Genomic DNA, 20093 nt, shown 5'->3' on the forward strand with positions numbered 1-20093 from the left:
TATGCGAGTTGGAGTTGGAGGTTGAAGCTCCTGCTCCTGACAGCTCCTGACTCCTGACGCTCTTGTTTTTTTTTTTTTTCATAAATGGCAATTTATGTTGTTTGATGTATAATAGTGTGCATTTATGTTACTATGTCGAAAGCTAAAGTCTCGGCGGAATGGAGGAAGAGAGTAAAGTCGGAGTACATGCGATTGCGGCAAATGAAACGCTATAAACGAGCGGATGAAGTCAAGATCGCGTGGAATCAGAATCGTAAGGTTATGACAGGTAAGTGGTGTTTTTTCTACGAAAATAGATACGTGTTTCTTTGTATCTGAAAGAATTTATTTTAATCGGTATATTTTTGATTTTCTTCCATTCCTGTTAATTTATGTCAATTTTTTGTCCGTTAAACTTACAGTTGTAATGTTAAAATGTTAATAGCTCTAATGTGTTAACATATAACTTTGTTTTCGTAATAACTATCTAGGATTGTTTATTGAATAGAGCTTCTCGTGGCTGAACAAAAACGTTGGACAGATGGAAAGGCAATGTGGCTGGCAATACAAGATATTCCACCTCATCTTTCCTGTATGAAGAAAGCCGAAATTACTAGTCCTGATGGCGATGTGCAAAGTTGTCCTGTAAAAATTATTAATGCAGTGACCCCTATACCAACCATGTATACATGGGCTCCTATTCAGCAGAATTTTATGGTGGAGGATGAAACCGTTTTGCATAATATTCCTTATATGGGCGATGAGATTTTAGATCAAGATGGTACTTTTATCGAGGAACTTATAAAAAATTATGATGGAAAGGTACGGAGGACAGTCGAAACTTGCGTTGGTAATCGTGCGATGAATTTTTTTATCGCTACAACTTTGTTGTTGCAGGTCCATGGTGACAGAGAATCTGGTTTCATGGATGATTCCATCTTTGTTGATTTGGTGAACGCTTTAGCGAATTACGAGAAAGATGATAAGGACAAAGAACAAACAAAGAAAGGAAAAGAGTTTTTAAAAGAAAAAGAAAATCAAAAAGAAAACGAGAAGAAGGATGTTGAAATGAAGACTGAGCTCAAGACGGACAAAACTGAAGGTGGAAAGACGGCAGCTACTCCGTTTCCATCAATGCATATATTTAATGTAAGGAAATTAAATATTACAATAAGATATTAATATAGTCCTATAACATTGCTCTACAATTATCATTTTCAGGCAATATCGAGCATGTTTCCTGATAAAGGAAGACCTGAAGAATTAAAGGAGAAATATATTGAATTGACAGAAAGATCTGATCCAAATGTTTTACCGCCGGAATGTACGCCCAATATAGATGGTATAAAAGCACGGAGTGTACCTAGGGAACAAACGATGCACTCTTTCCATACTTTGTTCTGCAGGAGATGCTTCAAGTACGACTGCTTCTTACATCGTGAGTATACTGCGATGAAGTATCTTCTTAACCATTTAAGTTGTATTTTGTGAAGTATTAATTATAAAAAATAATATTATCTTCAATACTTATTATCTATTCACTTCTTAATAGTATTTTTAGCGGTAGAGCAAAATTAATACCACAAAAAAGAAATACTTCGCTGAAATACATCTTACTAAATAATTGTATAATATTTAAAGTGTCCTAAATTGAAAGTTTATTAATTACAATAATTTGTGATTCCTGATTTATCGTAGCAGCCAGGGGGACCTCGCCGCAAGGTAAACAACATTGCATACAAACTAATGCATTATCGATCGGAAGCTTTTTTTTTGTTTAGCACAGAGGCATCGTCAAGGGCTCATCTGAAATCATATTTCATTCGTCGTTCATCGCTGTGTCCACTTAATTTCTCTCCGTTCAACTATGCCGAATTAGTCGACGAGAGTCGACATTCATAGTGAGTTTATGATATTGCTTGTAGGTCTTCAAGTTTGCCATCCAGGTCCGAATTTGCTGAAGCGGAAAGGACCCGATTTGAAACCATTTGCGGAGCCATGTGGGACAGAATGTTACATGCATTTGGTACGCGCTACGTATTACGCTATATTCCATATAACGGAATATTCTATTCTCAAAGTACAGATTTGTTGATATCGTACTTCTTTATGTAGGAGGGGATGAAGGAAAAGCTGGCGGCACAAGCAGCAGATATAAAAGAGGATGAAGGCGACGAGAAACGCGGTGGTCCTAGGAAGGTGCGAAAACAAGCAAGCGTTGATTCTGGAAATGAAGCAAGCAGCGAGGATAGCAACGACAGCAATAAGTACAGTCAAGGAGGCAGTTGTCAAGGTTAATATGTTTAACTCGTCACCATGAGAGAGATTACACGTATATATTTAAATAAAATTCTAACAAGTTTTATTACTTAAATTAGACTTTAAGCAAAACGTTAACAAAAACTCCAAGCCTGAGGAAACGATGGAGGATCAAGCGCAACCTGAAAATCAGACACCCTTCACGCTATTAGGAATTGGCGAACGAAGTAAGACAGAAAGCGAATTCTCGTGGACAGGTTCGGAACAGAGCTTGTTCCGAGCTCTTCACAAAGCCTTCCCCGGTAATCCGTGCGCGTTAGCTCAAATCATGTTGACGAAAACTTGCCAAGAGGTGTATGAATTCGCACAAAAAGAGGCTTCGGACATTCCCGCTATAGAAAATCTGAAGGACTTTACGCCACCACGAAAGAAGAAGAAGAAGCACCGATTATGGTCCATGCATTGCAGAAAGATACAACTTAAGAAAGATTCTGGTACGTTCATTTTCGTTTTAAGCTCATGTTTCTTCCGATTTCTAATTAATTTCTTTCGACAGGTGCTAACCATGTGCATAATTTCGCACCTTGCGATCATCCGGGTCGCCAGTGCGATAACTCGTGTCCCTGTATCCAGGCGCAGAACTTTTGCGAGAAATTCTGTCAGTGCAGCAGCGAATGCCAGAATCGATTTCCCGGTTGTAGATGCAAGGCTCAGTGCAATACTAAACAATGCCCGTGTTACTTGGCCGTAAGGGAATGTGACCCGGATCTTTGTCAGACGTGTGGCGCTGATCAATTCCATATCACGAAAATATCTTGCAAGAATGTCAGCGTGCAACGTGGTCTTCGTAAGATTAATAGACTTTGAATGTCGTCTACTTTGTTGGAAACAACAAAGATATACGAAAGATAAGAAAATGTTATTTGTAGATAAGCATCTTCTGATGGCACCCTCAGATGTAGCAGGTTGGGGGATTTTCCTAAAAGAGTCAGCGGCGAAGAATGAATTTATCTCCGAGTATTGCGGCGAAATTATCAGTCAGGATGAAGCCGATAGAAGAGGAAAGGTATATGACAAATATATGTGCAGTTTTCTTTTCAACCTCAACAATGGTAAGTACAATGTAAATGCAGCAAACGTAGTCAATGACCAAGAAGAAGATGGATTAAAAGATATTTTCTAGACTTTGTCGTTGACGCAACAAGAAAAGGGAATAAAATAAGATTCGCCAATCATTCGATAAATCCCAATTGTTATGCGAAAGTAATGATGGTGAACGGTGACCACAGAATAGGTATTTTTGCCAAAAGAGCAATCCAACCTGGTGAAGAATTATTTTTTGACTATAGGTATATCACTGTGATATTAATTGATTTATCACAATCACACGATTAAAACTGTATAAATTATGACAATTTTTAGATATGGACCGACGGAGCAACTTAAATTTGTTGGTATCGAACGGGAAATGGAATTTCTTTAAGGATTCATATTTTATGTGTATATATATATATATATATATATATATACATATATACATTTATATAATCACACGCATATAAGTAATATGTTAAATTGATGCACATACAACTGAAATATTAGGAATGAAATAAATACGAAATAAACACTTGTCTGACTCATTTATTAATAGAAGACTGTTTCTTCATTTTTAAATGTTAAAAATCTATATTTTTACTTCGTCTAATCAAAATAGAACAAATTTCTAGTATTAAAATATTAATATAGATTTTTTGTGTATATAACAAAGAAATGTAAAAGAAATTTCAGTACTAGAAGACTTTAATTTCAGTTTTTTTCTAAATATAAGTTTGTGATTAAATATAGTATCATCCGATGTGTTTGCGAAAAACTATTATAGCAATACTGCTACAATACCGCAAAAGTAATTGTAAAATATAAATGTTTGATGGATAATTAATAGATGAATATATAATCAATTTTAATTGTAAGCGGAAGTATTTATCAATCTCATTTTTTAGTTATATACGTATGTCATTTATTAAAAAGAGTTTTATGGAAAAGAAACCATTCCTGTACTCTTTTTGTATAACGTATATATAAATTTATAATTTATAATTTATAATTACGAGAATAAATATATTTGTTACAATTTGTAAAATATAAAAGGATACACCTTTATTTATATACATATATTATATATATATATGCATATGTGCTATTATGAGAATATCATTTGCTACGACGATCAAGATTGTCCTTTTTGAGTTGTTTGCAGAAGAAATTTAAATTAAGATTTAATATATAGCTATAATACTTTTGTCCCTTTATAATTATATAGTTTATACACTAAAATCGTATTTAAAAATAATATTACAAAATTTTAATTATTTAAAATATTTTCTAAAAAAAACTGTTTTTTTTTAGTTATATCATTTGCAGCAAATAAGCGATGTATTTATTTAATTTATTATCATGTAACTGTAACTATAGTCAATTAATTAATTAATTTTTAATTAGTTCGCTGAGGAAATTACCCAGATATTTATAGCAGGATGATATCTAAAGACGTCTTAATGACTTATTAGACGCATTAAAACGTTATTAATCGATGGCATTAAGATGTCATTTGACGTCATTGTGCTACCTGGGTAATTAATTAATTTTGTTGACTAAGGTCAAGATGCACCTACGCAAGCTTACAACTAATATAACTGGTAGAGAGAAAAAAAAATTTATATTTAATATAAACAGAATGATAAATTTATTTTGCCAGTGAATAGAATAACAATTAAAGTAATTTAAATCGACCGTAACTGGCAATATATAACGTCTTTACCGAAGCTTGCCATAGGTTTTGGTAAGTTGATGTAATTTCTAAATTCAATAGTTTAAATTTTTTATTGCGAAAAAATATTATTCAGGGTAATATTTTTTCGCAATAAAAAATTTAAACTATTGAATTTAGAAATTACATCAACTGACCAAAACCTATGGTCGAAGTTAATAATGTCTCGATGATGATCTGAAAATGTGCTGTGTGAATCTGACAAACCAAGTTGGCTCACAGTTTTTCAATGTTCATATCGGTAAAGACGTTATATATTGCCAGTTACGGTCGATTTAAATTACTTTAATTTAATATAAAATTGTATATTTTCTTATTTTTTGTTATGTTTGCTGCGTTTTATATTTTATATATATTAAATATAGATATATAATATATAAATATCTATATTTTATATAGAGATTTTTTTCTCTAACAAAAGATAAAAAAATATACAATTTTTAATTTCAGCGAAAGCGAAAAGAAAAAAGTTGTGTATGTTGAAAAAGTTCCGCATTATTAATGAATTCTTGATATCATATGTCAACATATGATATTACATATCGTAAGATCTATGCTGTCTAATAAATTGATTATCTGAGATAATCTGAGATAATCTAAAGGGAAGGAATTTGGTGCTAAGGGAGAAAATTAAGTTCTTTATTATACGTTTCATAAGTTTAAATAAACCCGAAATCGATTGCATTTTCTAATATACATAAATACCACCGAATAACTGACAAAGTTTATTCCACGAAGGTATATGCACGATAGATCAATTGTAAATGTTCGAATCTTTTTTATTATATCCAAAGATTACATTTCGTATTCATTTATTTATTTGTTATTTATGTCGTGTAAAATATTGTATACAAATTTTATACGCAGTATAACGAAATAATATTACGTGACAAGAAATAATTAAAATCTTATCACGGTTTCTTTCAGAAGCAGCTACGACAGCCCGATGTGATCGAGCTGTTTATATATTACTTTAATTTCAAATCAATTTCAAGTCTGGTGATTAATGAAAGGAGATTGCGTCGAAGACAGGCAAACGCGCCTTGAAATTGCGAGTCGCCTCTCTCTCTCTCTCTCTCTCTCTCTTTCTCTCTCTCTCACGGTGATCACGCCTGGGATTAAAGCGTCACGAGTGACGAGTGACGAGCTTTCGCGCAGCTTACAACGGAGTTACCGCGAAGGGATTGTAGGGAAGTATCTCGCGGCGATCCCTACGTGGGAATTCAGCCACCAGTTGCAAGCTTCGCGGCTGCGAAGGCGGTCGGACGAAGAGCGCGCTCGTCGAAAATGTTAGATTAGGAGACCTCTAAAAGTATTTCTTTCCGAAAAATAATACGCATACATTAAATTAATAGAATAAATTCGGCCGCATTTAAATAGTAGAGCTTTCGCTCCTTGAACCTACTCGAAAATTAATTCGTGATTGATATGCAGTGAATCGAAAGTTTAATTTTGATATAATTTCTCGCCGATACGAGTCACGCGAATGTTTCTTCGCCCGTCGCCGCCTCTTCTCTTTCCCACAAAAAAAGAAAATAAAAAGGGAAACAAATCGAGAATAAAAACAAACGATTAATAATGACACTGTCGAACGGAACCGCGCGCCTGGCGACGGCAATGGTGAAAATTCGCGCGTTAAAAATTTAATTGGATCCGAACGGGGGGTAAATATTTACACTCGCGTATATTGGATTCGCCTGCGATCTTCTGCGATCTGGATTTCGATGTGCGCAGGGACGAGTAGCGCGAAATCGAATCGCTTTCTTAGATGGTAAATTCCGGGAATTTGGAAACGTCGCGCGACGCGCAACCGATAAAAGGTGAAGTGTACGAGAAAAGCGACGTCGCGCCGTCAATGATACTCGACTCGTCGAAGGAAACCAATTTGGACTGAGGCCAGGCCTGAGGAAATCTCATCCGCGAGCATGGAGGAAGAAGGTAATTTTTTTTTAGTGAACAAACTAATTAGAGCTTTGTGTTAAGATTGCAGAAAGTAGACATTTTTTATTGCTAATTATTTGCTCTCAAATTGTCAAACGATTAATTGTTAAATACTGCGATTGACATCGTAATTATTTCTTAAGGAACTTTTTAATTAGATCAGAAGATTACTCATGGGAGGATAAAACTTGGGTTATTAAAGATTATTAATCAAAATTTTGTAAGTGATTTAAATGTGTGAAAACCAACATTTTCTACGCAAACAGTTGCTTGTGAAAAAGAATCTTGATGCAATGTCGTCAACACATTGAAAGACACCGCGTGAGTTTGATTATAATCGGGAATGTCTGACTGAAAATTGCTATAATAAGAAAACATCAGATTTTTCATAAATTTTTTCATTATTTTGTTTAGTCCAATTAATGGTATTAAAATTATGATTTAAATTATTTTATTATATTTGGATTTTTGTTATATAAATTATACATATAATTATTTAAACAACACGTGTCATTTAACGTCAGATATTGAATATAGATAATTAAGTGTAATTATTGCATATAATTAGTCAAATGTTAATAAAACACATGTAAATTCAAATATGAATTTAATATTCTAGCGTGTGAAGATGTGTAACGTATACTACTGGAAATCTTCAGCGAATGTTAGCACAAAAATGTGTTACAGACAAACAACGTTGTTGCATTAAATTTGAATTTATGTTATCTAAGAAAGAATTATTTATTATTTTCTGACTTTTTATAAAGTTATAATTATTATAATATTCGTAACTCAACATGACAGTCGAGAACAAGCTGCATATTACAATATAAATATAAATATTGTACTTTTGTGACAGTACCTAGCGATTTTTCGACGGTATGAAATTACAATGAAAAAGTGCTTTTATTATATGATGCGACAGTTTATAGAGATGCATCATTCTTTTGCCATTATAAATAAAATTTATATAAAAATATAAATACGATGGTGCATTCAATCATCGGAAAATTATGATCTTTACATTACTTTTGTGAAAAAAATAAAAGCTTTATTTAAGAAATTATTCGTTAACGGTAACAAAACATACTGAAACACTTTAGGCGTTATTAAGAATTGCATGAAAATTTATAGTGTTTTATAGAAATCAATTTAATTTATAAAACATCATAAAATTTATATCACAAAAATTACAAAAATACAAACTGTTATTTTAAAAGTCGTAGAAACCTGTGAAATATTAATGAATCGGTTATAATTGAATGATTGCATAAAGTTGAATTTAACTTTTATTTAGTATTTTAGCCCTTTAGATTTATCGTACGAATTAAACGCCATATCTGATAACTGTAACTTTATTAAATAACGTTACGTACGTGCGTATATAGTACCGAGTGGCTTCTTTTGTCGCATAAATTAATTAAATTTATGTAATTTTAATAATAATCCTTGTATGATTTAAGTTTGAAATTAAATTCCGTTGCGTTAGAGAGCGTAAGCCTCGAGAATAACATAAAACCGATAGGATTCACTTCATCTAATTAAACTTAAAACAAATTTACTCGGGAACAAATTGTTCATATATAATTGTAAATAAAATATGTCTATATACTTTTTTTTTGTACAATCTCTAATTGTATGTACATATAAGAAAAATAATATAAAGAATAATTGAAAAATAATTATAGAAAAATAACTTTTGCATTGTTTTTTCTACAAAAAGTAAAGTTGCGATTAGATTATACAATGTTTTATAAACATATTTTATACACGATTATTTCTATGATTATTATATGGATTTTTTTATTTCCTCAAATTTTATTTTTTGTAAAAAAAAACATGAAAATTATTTTTTTAATTATTTTTAATTTGTTTTCTTATTATTTCACTTGTATATATACAAACAGAGATTATATACAAAAGAGAGAAAACATATGAATTTATTTTATATGAAACATTTTTTCTCGGATATTTATAAAATTTATAGCGTATATGTTTAAACACTAGAATAGATTTTATTTATTTTTGAATAAAATTAATGATACTACCACTTGGGTTTTTTTTCGAGGTTGTTTAAAACACTACGTTATAAATCTATGTTACTATATGTTATAAATATACGGTATAAATATTATAAATAAACTTATTTTAAGTTTTATTGGATGAAGTCTCTATACCGGTTTAAGTTTCTCGTCTGTAAATAATCCTCGTATAGGTAATTTTTATTCCGCGTACGAGACTGCACGTTAGATATATGCGCGAACGTATTCATTTGAATAAATTCACATTTTAATAAATACTTGTTTTTTTTTTTTAAATATTATACGGGTATCAGTATACGTCATATAAACTGCAAGAAATGTGATGGCAAAGAGGGCCTGTTTAAACAAGTCGCATAGGACTGCGTTTAATTCTCGCGTGACTCTTTGATCCGGATATTTTCTCTTTTCTCTTCTTTTTCCCTCACGTGTGCGAGATATTCCGCGAGAAACGAACGAACGAGCGTACTTAAATTCCATGGCATGAATTTAAAGCGCACCTGGATACGCGACTGCGAGCGCTATATACCGGTATTCCGCATCGATGTTTCGTGACACGTGATAATCCGGTCTTCCGTCTTCTCTCGCGTGTTTCATAATCACGTCACTGCGTTATTGTATCGTCTTCCAAGTTTCATAAACAATTCTCGAGGAAACAGGACCGCTTAACTCGCGTGTTGCTCTTGCGAAACATATCTCCCAGTATCTTGCAATGCACTCGCATAAAAAGCATATCTTTAATGCGGGAAGATATAGATATTATATTTATTTATTTGCCATCGAGTTACGTCTTACTTTTTCATTTTATAACAGAGGAAAAACATTAAAATATTAATCTGCTTTTCTCGACGCTTAATTTGCTTGAAAGCTTATCTTGCTCCATATCTGTAACAAGAGCTACACTTGTCAGTAGTCACATTTATATCAAAAAGAAAAATCGACTTTATATATCGTCAAATGTACACTTATAAGAGAGTATGATAGATGTGCACTTGGTATATTCGGTATTTAATATTTTACTGTAATACAAAATTAATTATAATTAATATCTAATAGTAATAATTACTCAACGCAATATAATCTAACTATAATCGAATGATCAATAGCCGTTGAATGCGTAACTGCTTTTTTCATAGGTGCAAAGATTAATTTACATCTCATTGCGCATCGTGAATAACTTATAAACTTTCGGGGGACATCGCAGTTCGCCGGACGTTTCCTGTTGCTAATTTTGTCATCGCGCGTAGAATCGCACGCGACGGCGATAAGACGATTCAGAAAGCGGAGCCAAGTTCCAAATTCTCGTGCGGTCCACGGTTTATTTTGATCTTTCGCTCGGCCATTTATTAACCACGGCTTGTATGTACGTAGAAATAATAGCAGGAGACCCGGGTACGTTTACACCGTTTACACAAATCATGATTGTTACGAGCGCGACGTTATCGTGTTTACTTGATACGTGAAAATACGTAATTCCGAAAGCCGTCAGACGATCACGACCGTATTCCCGAGCGTATGTATACGTGTAGTCGAGACTAGCAGCAGCAGCAGCAGCATAACAGCAGCTTCCGTTAAATGCAGCTTTACAGTTCGGGCACAAAGCGAGTGCTTCTGTTCGGATAAAGCGCTTTATACGCGACTTAATCCTTTCATTACTTGTCTCCATGTCCGCGCTTGTGTGCAATATATACGATAATTATCGTAGTGACAGTAAGCACCAACAGTGCCGTAAACATTCGGGATATTGGCGATATCGTTCCAAATTATTTTAGATCTTTATTTAGGAAGATAAAAATTAATTGTTTGGATATATTAGGATCCTTGACTCAAAAAGTATTCCGTGACGTTCCTATTATTGCTGTTATTAATATTATTTTAATAGGGGCAAAAACATTATGCTGATACCACTATAATAATGCATTTGCAATTCTATTAAAAGTAGAAGATAAAATTGCGTCATATCTGAAGCAAGTTACATGCATCGGTAAAACTCTCGCGTAAAATATAATAAAACTATTAGCAAACTGTTTACAGACCAACGGACGGGTGAAATTAAATGGGAATTTAATGAGAAGATCACTGCAAATCCGATTGGCATAACGAGTTACTAGGTAGTTTCACTTCGAATCACCTGCTTTCAATACTTTAACACGATTGCATTACACTTTAATGACTTTCCGCCAGTTGGATTTCAATGTAAAACGACTCGTTTTCGTATAAATTCGCTATAAATTCGCTCGAACGAAAAATACAGGTTCCGAAATATCGAGATTGCGAGTATAAACGTGTGCATAGTTTTGCCGCACCGAAAATATCACGTCGCGCGTCACGAGAACTCGCGTTTGCATTCGATCTCGAACTTGTGTCAAACTCAAAACTCCACTGATGTTAAATTTTAATGAATTATTATAGGATCGGTCACTAGCGTATCATTAAAGTGGCATCTTCCTTCGTTTCTCTCCTGCGTCGCAGGAGGGTATGTTTGTGTTACTCGTTCTCTCTCTCTCTTTCTCTCTCTCTCATACATTTTTTCCTCTGTTTTAGTAATCCATGATTTCTATGACGTTTAAATAAAACAATACAACTATTTTTAATTTTATTTTTTGTGAAAGAAGGTTTATTATGCACAAGAAATGAATGTTGTTATTCGAGATACAGATAGTTTATTTTATATGAAAAATGCAGCGCGGATGAGAGACGCAAGCTTGAAACAATAAACAACGGCGTGCCTCTAACTTTGTGAATCATCGCCTGAATTTTAGCAAATTTCTTCGAAATTGGATTTATCATTTTATATTTCTTTCACCGAAAAAATTTTTATTTCTGTGAAAATCGGAAATAGAACTTGAAAATGTGAGTTTTTTACTTCTCGTGAGCCGGACATATTTCTATAAAATGAATAATATTTATACACGATAGATCCATGGAACATCATCGTTAATTTTACAAATAGCAGTAACAATATTAATCTTAGGATAAAAGTTTATTTATATTATTTAAATAATAATATTGTCGGCTACATAATATATATAAGAGAAATAAAATGAAGTAGTTGGTTATAACATTGATAATTTCGTATTTCAAAAAATATTACATTTTATATGTATCACCTCTGTTGTTACGGAAATTGAAACTTTCATTCAAAGCGACATAACCGCGACGAAGAAGAAAGGAAGTTCAAACAGCAACAACTTAAATAAACTCGAGAAAGAATTATTATAACTATAAAAATGCAATATTATATTGAAAAGCTTTCGTGCGTAACACCAGGTATATTTCACAAATTAATTTTTATTCCGTTCTGAATATTGACAAAAATAATCGCTGATACTGTCGCAGAGATATTTTGCCAAACGATTCATGTTGTCTTCCGTTTTGTGCAAATTTGGATTCATATCGAATTCTATTATTTGTACCGCATTGAGATTGCTTGCATAAATGATAATGTCATAGACTGATGAAGCTCTCACAGCGTGCCGGTCGCAGGAGATTTTGCGAATGTATCACCGGACTCGATTCGAAACCGTGATAGACGCTGACGGCCTGATCGTTGAGGCCTGTCGATACCAGTATAGCCCTCGCCACTTCGTGTCAATTCTAACGATCACTTGCACGATCGAGACTTCCCTCGACCAATAGAATCGACCGATGAACGACCGATCTTTCTTTAACATTCTTCGAACTCTCTCTCTTATCCGTTTTCGTATTTATTATATACTTAGACGATTTTTTTTACTTGAATCACAAATAAAGTTAGTATCAGTTTTATCCCTTAATATATTAAAAGATATAAGAAATTTTATTTAAATTACATCTCTTAAATTTTTCTAGCGCTCTCTAATTAATATTATAAAAAGCCAATAATTTTATGTTTAAAAATTAGATAGTAAGAGGTTTAAAAAAAATTATTTATTGTTAAATTCTAATTATTTTATCATAACAAATTTTTTGCCGCAGGAACAGGACATATTAAGAATCAATAAATTACAATAGAAATATGCAAAAGTATATAATAGTAAAGGAAATAATGTGTAAGCTACCTACATTAAGTAATCTTTACTTCTGCTTTGAACGCGTATCTCCCTTTATCTCATAATATTGAAATTTAAAACATGACAAATGATCTTTTTTCAATCGAAAAAGTAGCGCAGACAGAACGGTGTAGGACAGGTGACCGAATATTATCCTTGAAGAGACATGTAGGTAATTGCATAGTAAAGGCTTTCAGCCGAGAGCCCAAAGCATAACCTGCACAATGGAGAACGCGTTGTAACAGAGAACTCGTATCGCTGGGGATTTGCTGAAAAAAAAGAGAAAAAATAGGGCAGCAGCGTACCGCGCGCGTGGCCATTTTTATCTTATATTGCGGGCTGGCTCTCCCCGAGGAGACATTCCCAGATGTAGCGAAGCGAGACTACTGTAAAAAAATTCACATGTATGTGAATCCCTTAGAATCCCTTACGTGTAATAAATACGTGTTTTGTATCACACTATACCTGATGATGAATTCGACACATTTCGCTACATGTACTTTGAGTTTATTTTATGGGCATCTCATTTCAATTATACACTTTTTTTTACGAAACTATATACAATTTATGAGGTATTTCTTACTGTACGTAAAAGCTTAAGTAATTTTGCTTATTATTAAGATCATTAGTTAATAATAGTACAACTCTACGTTGAAAGTATAGTAATGAATGTACGGAACTTTAGAAAATGTTTGTGAACATAACTGAATAACGCCCAACATGCAGATGTGAGATAAAATATAGACGAGGTTAATGGAATTAAGTTTTTGCATTCTTCCAATTTCTTGTAAATCTAATTTCATGACTAACAAAAAGATAATTTATATTTTTAGCTTCTTCTATATATTCAGAACATTTTAAATATTTATAATTCTATATTTTATATACTACATTCTGTGTTTTGTATTATATATTTTCGTATTCTGAATTTTTTTTAATTTTATGCGTATTCCGCGTTGTGTTTTTAATTTTATATACCCAACTTGTTTAATTTATAACGCATGATTTCCGCTTTGTGTTAAATCACTTACATGTAGTTAAAATACTCGCAAACTGCAATTTACGGGAAGAATTCCTTTACGGGTATCGGAATGATATTTGAAGCACGCAATATCGAGAACTAATATAGTAAAGCCCTACCCAACGTGCCTATGAACCATACCTAACGCTCCGTATTTACTCCAACAGGTTTATTTAGTTTATTCAGCAAAATTACATGGAGTGCGACCACGCTTGCGAGGCATTTGCTATATAGCATTTCCTATGGCACGTAAATTGTGGTAGAGGACGAAGTCGAGCATGCATTCATTTAGAATAATATATGTCGAATATAATACAATAACAATATAAGAATATTATGTCGAAGGTAATACAATACAATTGTGTCTCGCGCAATTAAAAACATTAGTAAAGCGAGCATTAACACATTGCCGAAGTGGTTGGTTGTGTCGTATGACAAAGAAATCCGTGCGATGAATTGCACGGATTTATAATATCAACTCGTTGAGATGCTCGCATAATATCTCGGATTATTTAACGGCGTTTTTGTCGTGCTCAATACATAAAGCTTTATTCAAAACGGAGTTAGGTATACCTACTGAAAGAATAAAAATTTTAACGATACTGAAAGAATCTGTTCTTTCGAATTATTATTATGTGAATAATAGCTGGTTATGAATAACATTAATGTTTAAATACTATTAACGTTCGATGACATATGATATATTAATTATGAATGCAGCGGATTACCTACATGATATACTATGATGTATTCTATCAATTTTTACGCAAAGTTATGAAATTGATATCTCTCTCTAATTATTATTCTGTTATTTATTCAGTTTTGATACAAATAAATTTAAATAGAAATAAAAATGTAAAAACAGTATGTAAAATGTAAAATTTACACGATACGCATTGACTGGCGACAGTACGTTAAACACGATAACGTCGTGTCAATATTTACGAACGTTGACAATGTGATCTTCCATTTGATGTCGCATCTCGCTTTTCATACTACTATTATGTACTATCATGTACATACTACTATCGATCAATCGTAAAAGGTTAGTAGTTGTATTTTTCAAGAAAGAAATTATGTTGAAATCATATAAGAACATTTCAATAATTTCAACACTAAAATAGTGAATTTTTTTATGCTGAATATATATCTATATAGCAGAATTCTTTAATCACAAAAGAAAAATTCCTAAAGAAAACAATTTTGATAAATATTTTTCTATATTTTAATGTCAATTTTGTTTTTAAGGAGAATATATAATTGTGAAAAAATTTAATTGTGCTGTTTTGTCTCATTGATTAAGATACCTTTTCAAAAATCTTAAATGGTAATATAGAAGTCGAGTGACACATTGTTCTAAAAGTATCTTAATTTTCTTTGCAACTACGTCTTGTTCTTTTTTTTATTTAGACAAGTTGTAATTTGGTTTCTTGAGAAATCACATTTGGAAGTCTTAGAGTGAAAACTGAAAAGTTTGGTAAGTGTTCGAAATGTTCTCAACCAATCTCCGTACAATGATAAACTTGACATACATAGATCTTGTACGAAATCCGGCATTGTGGTGCAAATTTTATTTTTCAAATGTCCTCGCAAAGGAAAAAAAGTTAATGGAGAAAAATTAGATGACCTCTTATAAGTCGCTCAATCGAATCTTTCTCAAAAGATAGCGGTTGAGAGTGCAGTAGAATAGTGCCGGAAATGTTTCGAAATGACTGTAGCAATTTTGAAGGGAGGCTGTATGTTATTGCATGGAGACTGGTAGAGAATATTTCGAGCATTTATTGAGTGAATTTTTTTATAAATTATAAATATTCTGTTTGTAATGATTTCTAAATGCGATTTCTCCAGAAACACTTGACGCAAATTAAAAAAGACGAAAAATAATTGTAAAGGGAATTGAAAGATACTTAAAACAATGTATCACTTGACTCCTATTGTCAATTAAGATTTTTGAAAGTCTAGCTACCCTAATCAAGACAGCACAATTAAAAATTTATCACAATTGTATATTCTTCTTAAAAGCAAAACTTATATATATTTCGGTATATTTCGCAGAAATTAGTCGAACAATAAAAAAACATTGACATGGAAAGTCTTCAGGCTTATCCTGTATATTAAATTGACATTATATTTGAGAATAATTTTAGTTTAGAATATAATTACAAAAATGCAATTCGTTATGCAATCACGTATATTGAAAGTTCTAAGTTCTAAGTTCTAAGTTCTAAGTAACAGTTAAGGGACTTTGAACATGAGATTTCGATTAAATACAAATTCCAATGCGGGACTCCACTCATGCTCGTCAACCGCGAGAAATTAACGAGTCGAGGTTTTAGTTCATCGGCGATGAACTTGAACCGAGTTAACAACAATTGAAATTGACCTCGTAATATAGCGGATGAGCGCTTACCAATTCTTCTATTGGCAATATAAATGTTCTAAGATATATGCTATTAACTTCGCAAACAATTTTATACGCGGCATTATATAGCTTTTAGTAATAAGTTGTTGATAATTTATTTAAAGATGATTTTATTAATATTATACTAATTTCTCTCGTTTCTATTTTTTTATAGAGATTCTTATATAAATACACATTAATTAATGATTTTAAATTAGTTATTTATTCATCACTTACTTGAATTGTAAATTTATTTAGATATATTTATTCTCTCTTGTGATATTTATTCTCTCTTTGTAGTATATATTAAATCAGATATGACTTTCCTGATATTACTTTTCTAGAGCAAAATGCGAACACAAACGGATATAAAACGCGACGGAAAGTTTACTTTCGAAGTTTTCATTTGGTCCAGTATTTTATTCACGCTCGCAAAGTGGTCCATTCTGTGAAATTGGAGCTGAAGTTGAATCACATTTTCTCTGGACACTCAATACAGACCTCAATCGAGACAAAGACAAACGTTAATACATTTTATCTTTGATCAATATTCGCTAGAAACCTTTCGTTATCATAACTGTTCCTTCGGCGATTTCCCCGCGACAACAGAAGTTTATTCAAACAAAACATCGAGTTAATTAAATCACAATTCGGCCCGGAAGTAATCTTCGTCTCAGGATAAGAGATAAAATATAGGAACGTACGTAAAGAACTCTATCTCGAAGTTCTAATAAGTTCTGAGGCTAAAAGATTGACACTTGACACCAAAATATTAAATATAATATCGTAATATTTTATCGTAGATTTTATTGTATTATCAAAAATTGTTTTTTGAAATTAGTCTACATTTTATTATATATGAAATGCTTTTTTAACCAAGATCGAAAATAGTTCTTGCTGACTGACCAGAGCTGCTGGGAATACCATTCGCGTATTCTCTTCAATACCGTAAACGTTTGCACTTTGCACGTTTTTCGGATTCAGCCCATCATCGGTTTCCGCTCACTGCAGCGTGTGATTCCAGCTGGCAAACGGATACAGTTATATAGTCACACATAGGCAGTACGCAGGTTCTACACATACGTACGAGCAACTGGAACTCTCTCGACTCCCATACATAAATTGATAATACGCAGAACTAATATCATACTTTTATCAAACTGATTTTATTAACTGATCTTAGATATACGATATACTCGTTTGAATGAAATGATTTCAAAAACAACGCATTCTTTTATGAACGATGACATTTATTATCAAACATTGTCACAAGTACAAATGTTCAGTATATGAGGTCTGTTAAAAAATTATCCAAACTGGAGATGTATTGTGTATTAAAATACCGAGAACACGCTCGTCGTTATGACGAAGAGCAGAATTGGTATGCGCGGATTTGTATACAAGTTATTTCTAAAAGTTACGTCTCTATACACTGTCAGGCTATTACAGTAAGTCAATAAAGCTTGTCGTGTTTTCTTTCGTGGCGATTCCTACGATGTCTGAAAGCCATGGCATGGCACGTATACCGAACATCATATTGTATCGAGTTCTGTTTCAAGATTAGCAAAATGGCTAGACGTTTGATTTGCTAAGAATAGCATACGGGGATGATTCTGTAGGGTCTCTCGGGACTGGATGCTTCACTTGTTCACTCGTTTTAACTCGTCAAACATTTTTTTGACTAAAAGCGGGATATCACAAGTGTGGCAGCCTCCATATTCGCCGGATTCAGCCTCGACTTTTTTTGTTTCCGAAGCTTCAAAAAGATTTTAAAGGGGCACGAAATTGATAACGTTCGATTTGAAATCACTAAACAAAATTTGAAAAGAAAACTTATAAATTTCTGAAATAATTTTGAGAAATGTTTTCAACAATAATGACAGAAACGATGGGCTGCAAAAGTTTTTTTAAATACCTACCGTTTGCACAATTATTTTCAACTCTATTTCGCTAATGACGACAAAAATTAAATTTATGACAGATACTTATATGTATATAAATTTATTATCTAAAGAATTAACGGATACGTACTAATTAATGAACTTCTTACACATTTTACTGCGCACCGAATAATATTAATTAATCTATTTAGTCACTTTATGATTTGAAAATGACCGCTTATTTTGATACAACAACGCAAATTAGCAGATAACAGCGTGCATGTATTCTAATATCAAATAACACTCGAGTGGTTACTGTTGTAACGATATTGCCAGGTTAATGATAACGGTATCACGCGATATTTCGCGTCGAAAGTTTCGCCTCCTTTGAACAGCTATTATAATACCGCGCTTTTAACGCGCGTTACCAAGGGGACGCACCAAGGGACGCACGAAATGTTACGGTTGTATGAAGGCGTACAAAAATTGATTCCTTAAAGGTGCGAATTCATGGGACGCTCGTTTCAGCGTATCGCGAAATCACGTGATTTCGCGCTGACGCTAGCGTCAAGCAAAGAAAGCTGGATTTTCTCAGCTTTAGCGTCAAAGCCAAAGCAGCGCGAAGACGCCGAAATTTTGACGCTGTTTTCCTTTTCATGAATTTCAATTGACGCCGACGTCACGTGTGGTCATGCGACCTTCTTGCCGCTGAAAATGAGCGTCGAGCGTCAGCATGAAAAGGCACCTTAATGCGTTCCCGCTATACACTTTATCTTGACCTTTTATATACTCTCTCAGTATACCTTTCTCAATTGCGTTGAAATATCTCAGCCACGCGCGGACATTTTATTTTCGGGCAATGATATCAATAAACGGAGATGGTGTGGCACGATACGTCTTCTCGCGAATGTGAATCTATCCCCGCATGTTGCTTATCGCTTACGTACGTACTATCGTTTGACAGCGAGATGCCTGGCACTCGATCTGATACCGAAGAGAAATACATTTGTATTCTCTGAGCGTAAGAAAAGCGTCCGTGGAATAAAATATAAAATTATCTCTCACGTTACGTCTCACTTACACCGCTCCATATATTTTGTTACGCGAATATTTGCGAACGCGAGGAAATTTCAAACAGACAATGACGTTGAAATTCGACAATCGGTTTAGTAATTTTTTGGTGTCGGGGAATATAGAGGAGAATCGACAGAGAGATAGCTGGCGTTAATTTATTCAATTTAAAATCGAGTCAATCACGTCTGACTGGGTGTTATCGCGAGAGCGACGCGTATAATCCGATACAGATTGATTTACAAACACGCGTTAATGCAGAGGAGATTAACGCGTTGTCAAAAAAGGAGATTACGCCAGTCATGTAAATACGGCGGCAATTCCGAACGGATGCACAACCCGCGCGTAGAATGGTAACGCGTCGCGACGCCGCGCCGCGCCGACTGCCAACCCAATGACACACTTCACGCGTACAATTAAATATAAAATCGAGTCCGGCGAGCGACTGTCTGTTGCAGCCGCCGTTATAGAACAGGCGCGGGCGTGATAATTAAGCTCGAGGCTGCCAGCGCGCCGCAATTATTACTTGGCTTTCACGGCACAGAGAATTGGCGTGGCCGCAGGAAACATCGTATCAGATATGTGGTGTATGTGTGTGTGTGTGAGCGCCTTGCGAAACGCGGCCGTTTCACCGTAAATGCATC

General features: G+C 33.5%; 2 protein-coding genes across 4 annotated transcripts in view; both read left to right on the top strand.

The window, feature by feature from the left end:
• The first annotated feature begins 8 nt into the window (after positions 1 to 8).
• E(z) (histone-lysine N-methyltransferase E(z)) lies at positions 9 to 3865 on the top strand. 3 transcript variants are annotated; one of them, XM_077424239.1, is made up of 12 exons: positions 9 to 268; positions 488 to 801; positions 877 to 1128; positions 1201 to 1417; positions 1681 to 1701; positions 1905 to 2005; positions 2095 to 2272; positions 2358 to 2732; positions 2795 to 3085; positions 3168 to 3350; positions 3422 to 3587; positions 3661 to 3865. In XM_077424239.1, the coding sequence occupies exons 1-12, from the start codon at positions 133 to 135 to the stop codon at positions 3719 to 3721; spliced, it is 2295 nt and encodes a 764-aa protein (XP_077280365.1). In that variant the 5' UTR covers positions 9 to 132; the 3' UTR covers positions 3722 to 3865. The 3 variants fall into 3 exon arrangements, with proteins under 3 accessions (XP_077280365.1, XP_077280366.1, XP_077280364.1); XM_077424238.1 differs by having other exon boundaries at positions 10 to 268; positions 1678 to 1701; XM_077424240.1 differs by lacking the exon at positions 1681 to 1701.
• Positions 3866 to 6294: 2429 nt separating this feature from the next.
• The window catches only part of Adcy2 (adenylate cyclase type 2 Ac76E), a 42730-nt gene continuing 28931 nt past the window's right edge, over positions 6295 to 20093 (top strand). The window contains exon 1 of the mRNA XM_077424215.1: positions 6295 to 7003. Coding sequence (XP_077280341.1) covers positions 6991 to 7003 — 13 coding nt within the window. The 5' untranslated portion in view covers positions 6295 to 6990. The remainder of the gene's footprint in view (positions 7004 to 20093) is intronic.

Source organism: Temnothorax americanus, unplaced genomic scaffold, assembly GCF_048541705.1.
Source record: "Temnothorax americanus isolate GAGA-0224 unplaced genomic scaffold, ASM4854170v1 Scaffold8, whole genome shotgun sequence".
In the NCBI taxonomy this organism is placed as follows: Eukaryota; Metazoa; Arthropoda; class Insecta; order Hymenoptera; family Formicidae; genus Temnothorax; species Temnothorax americanus.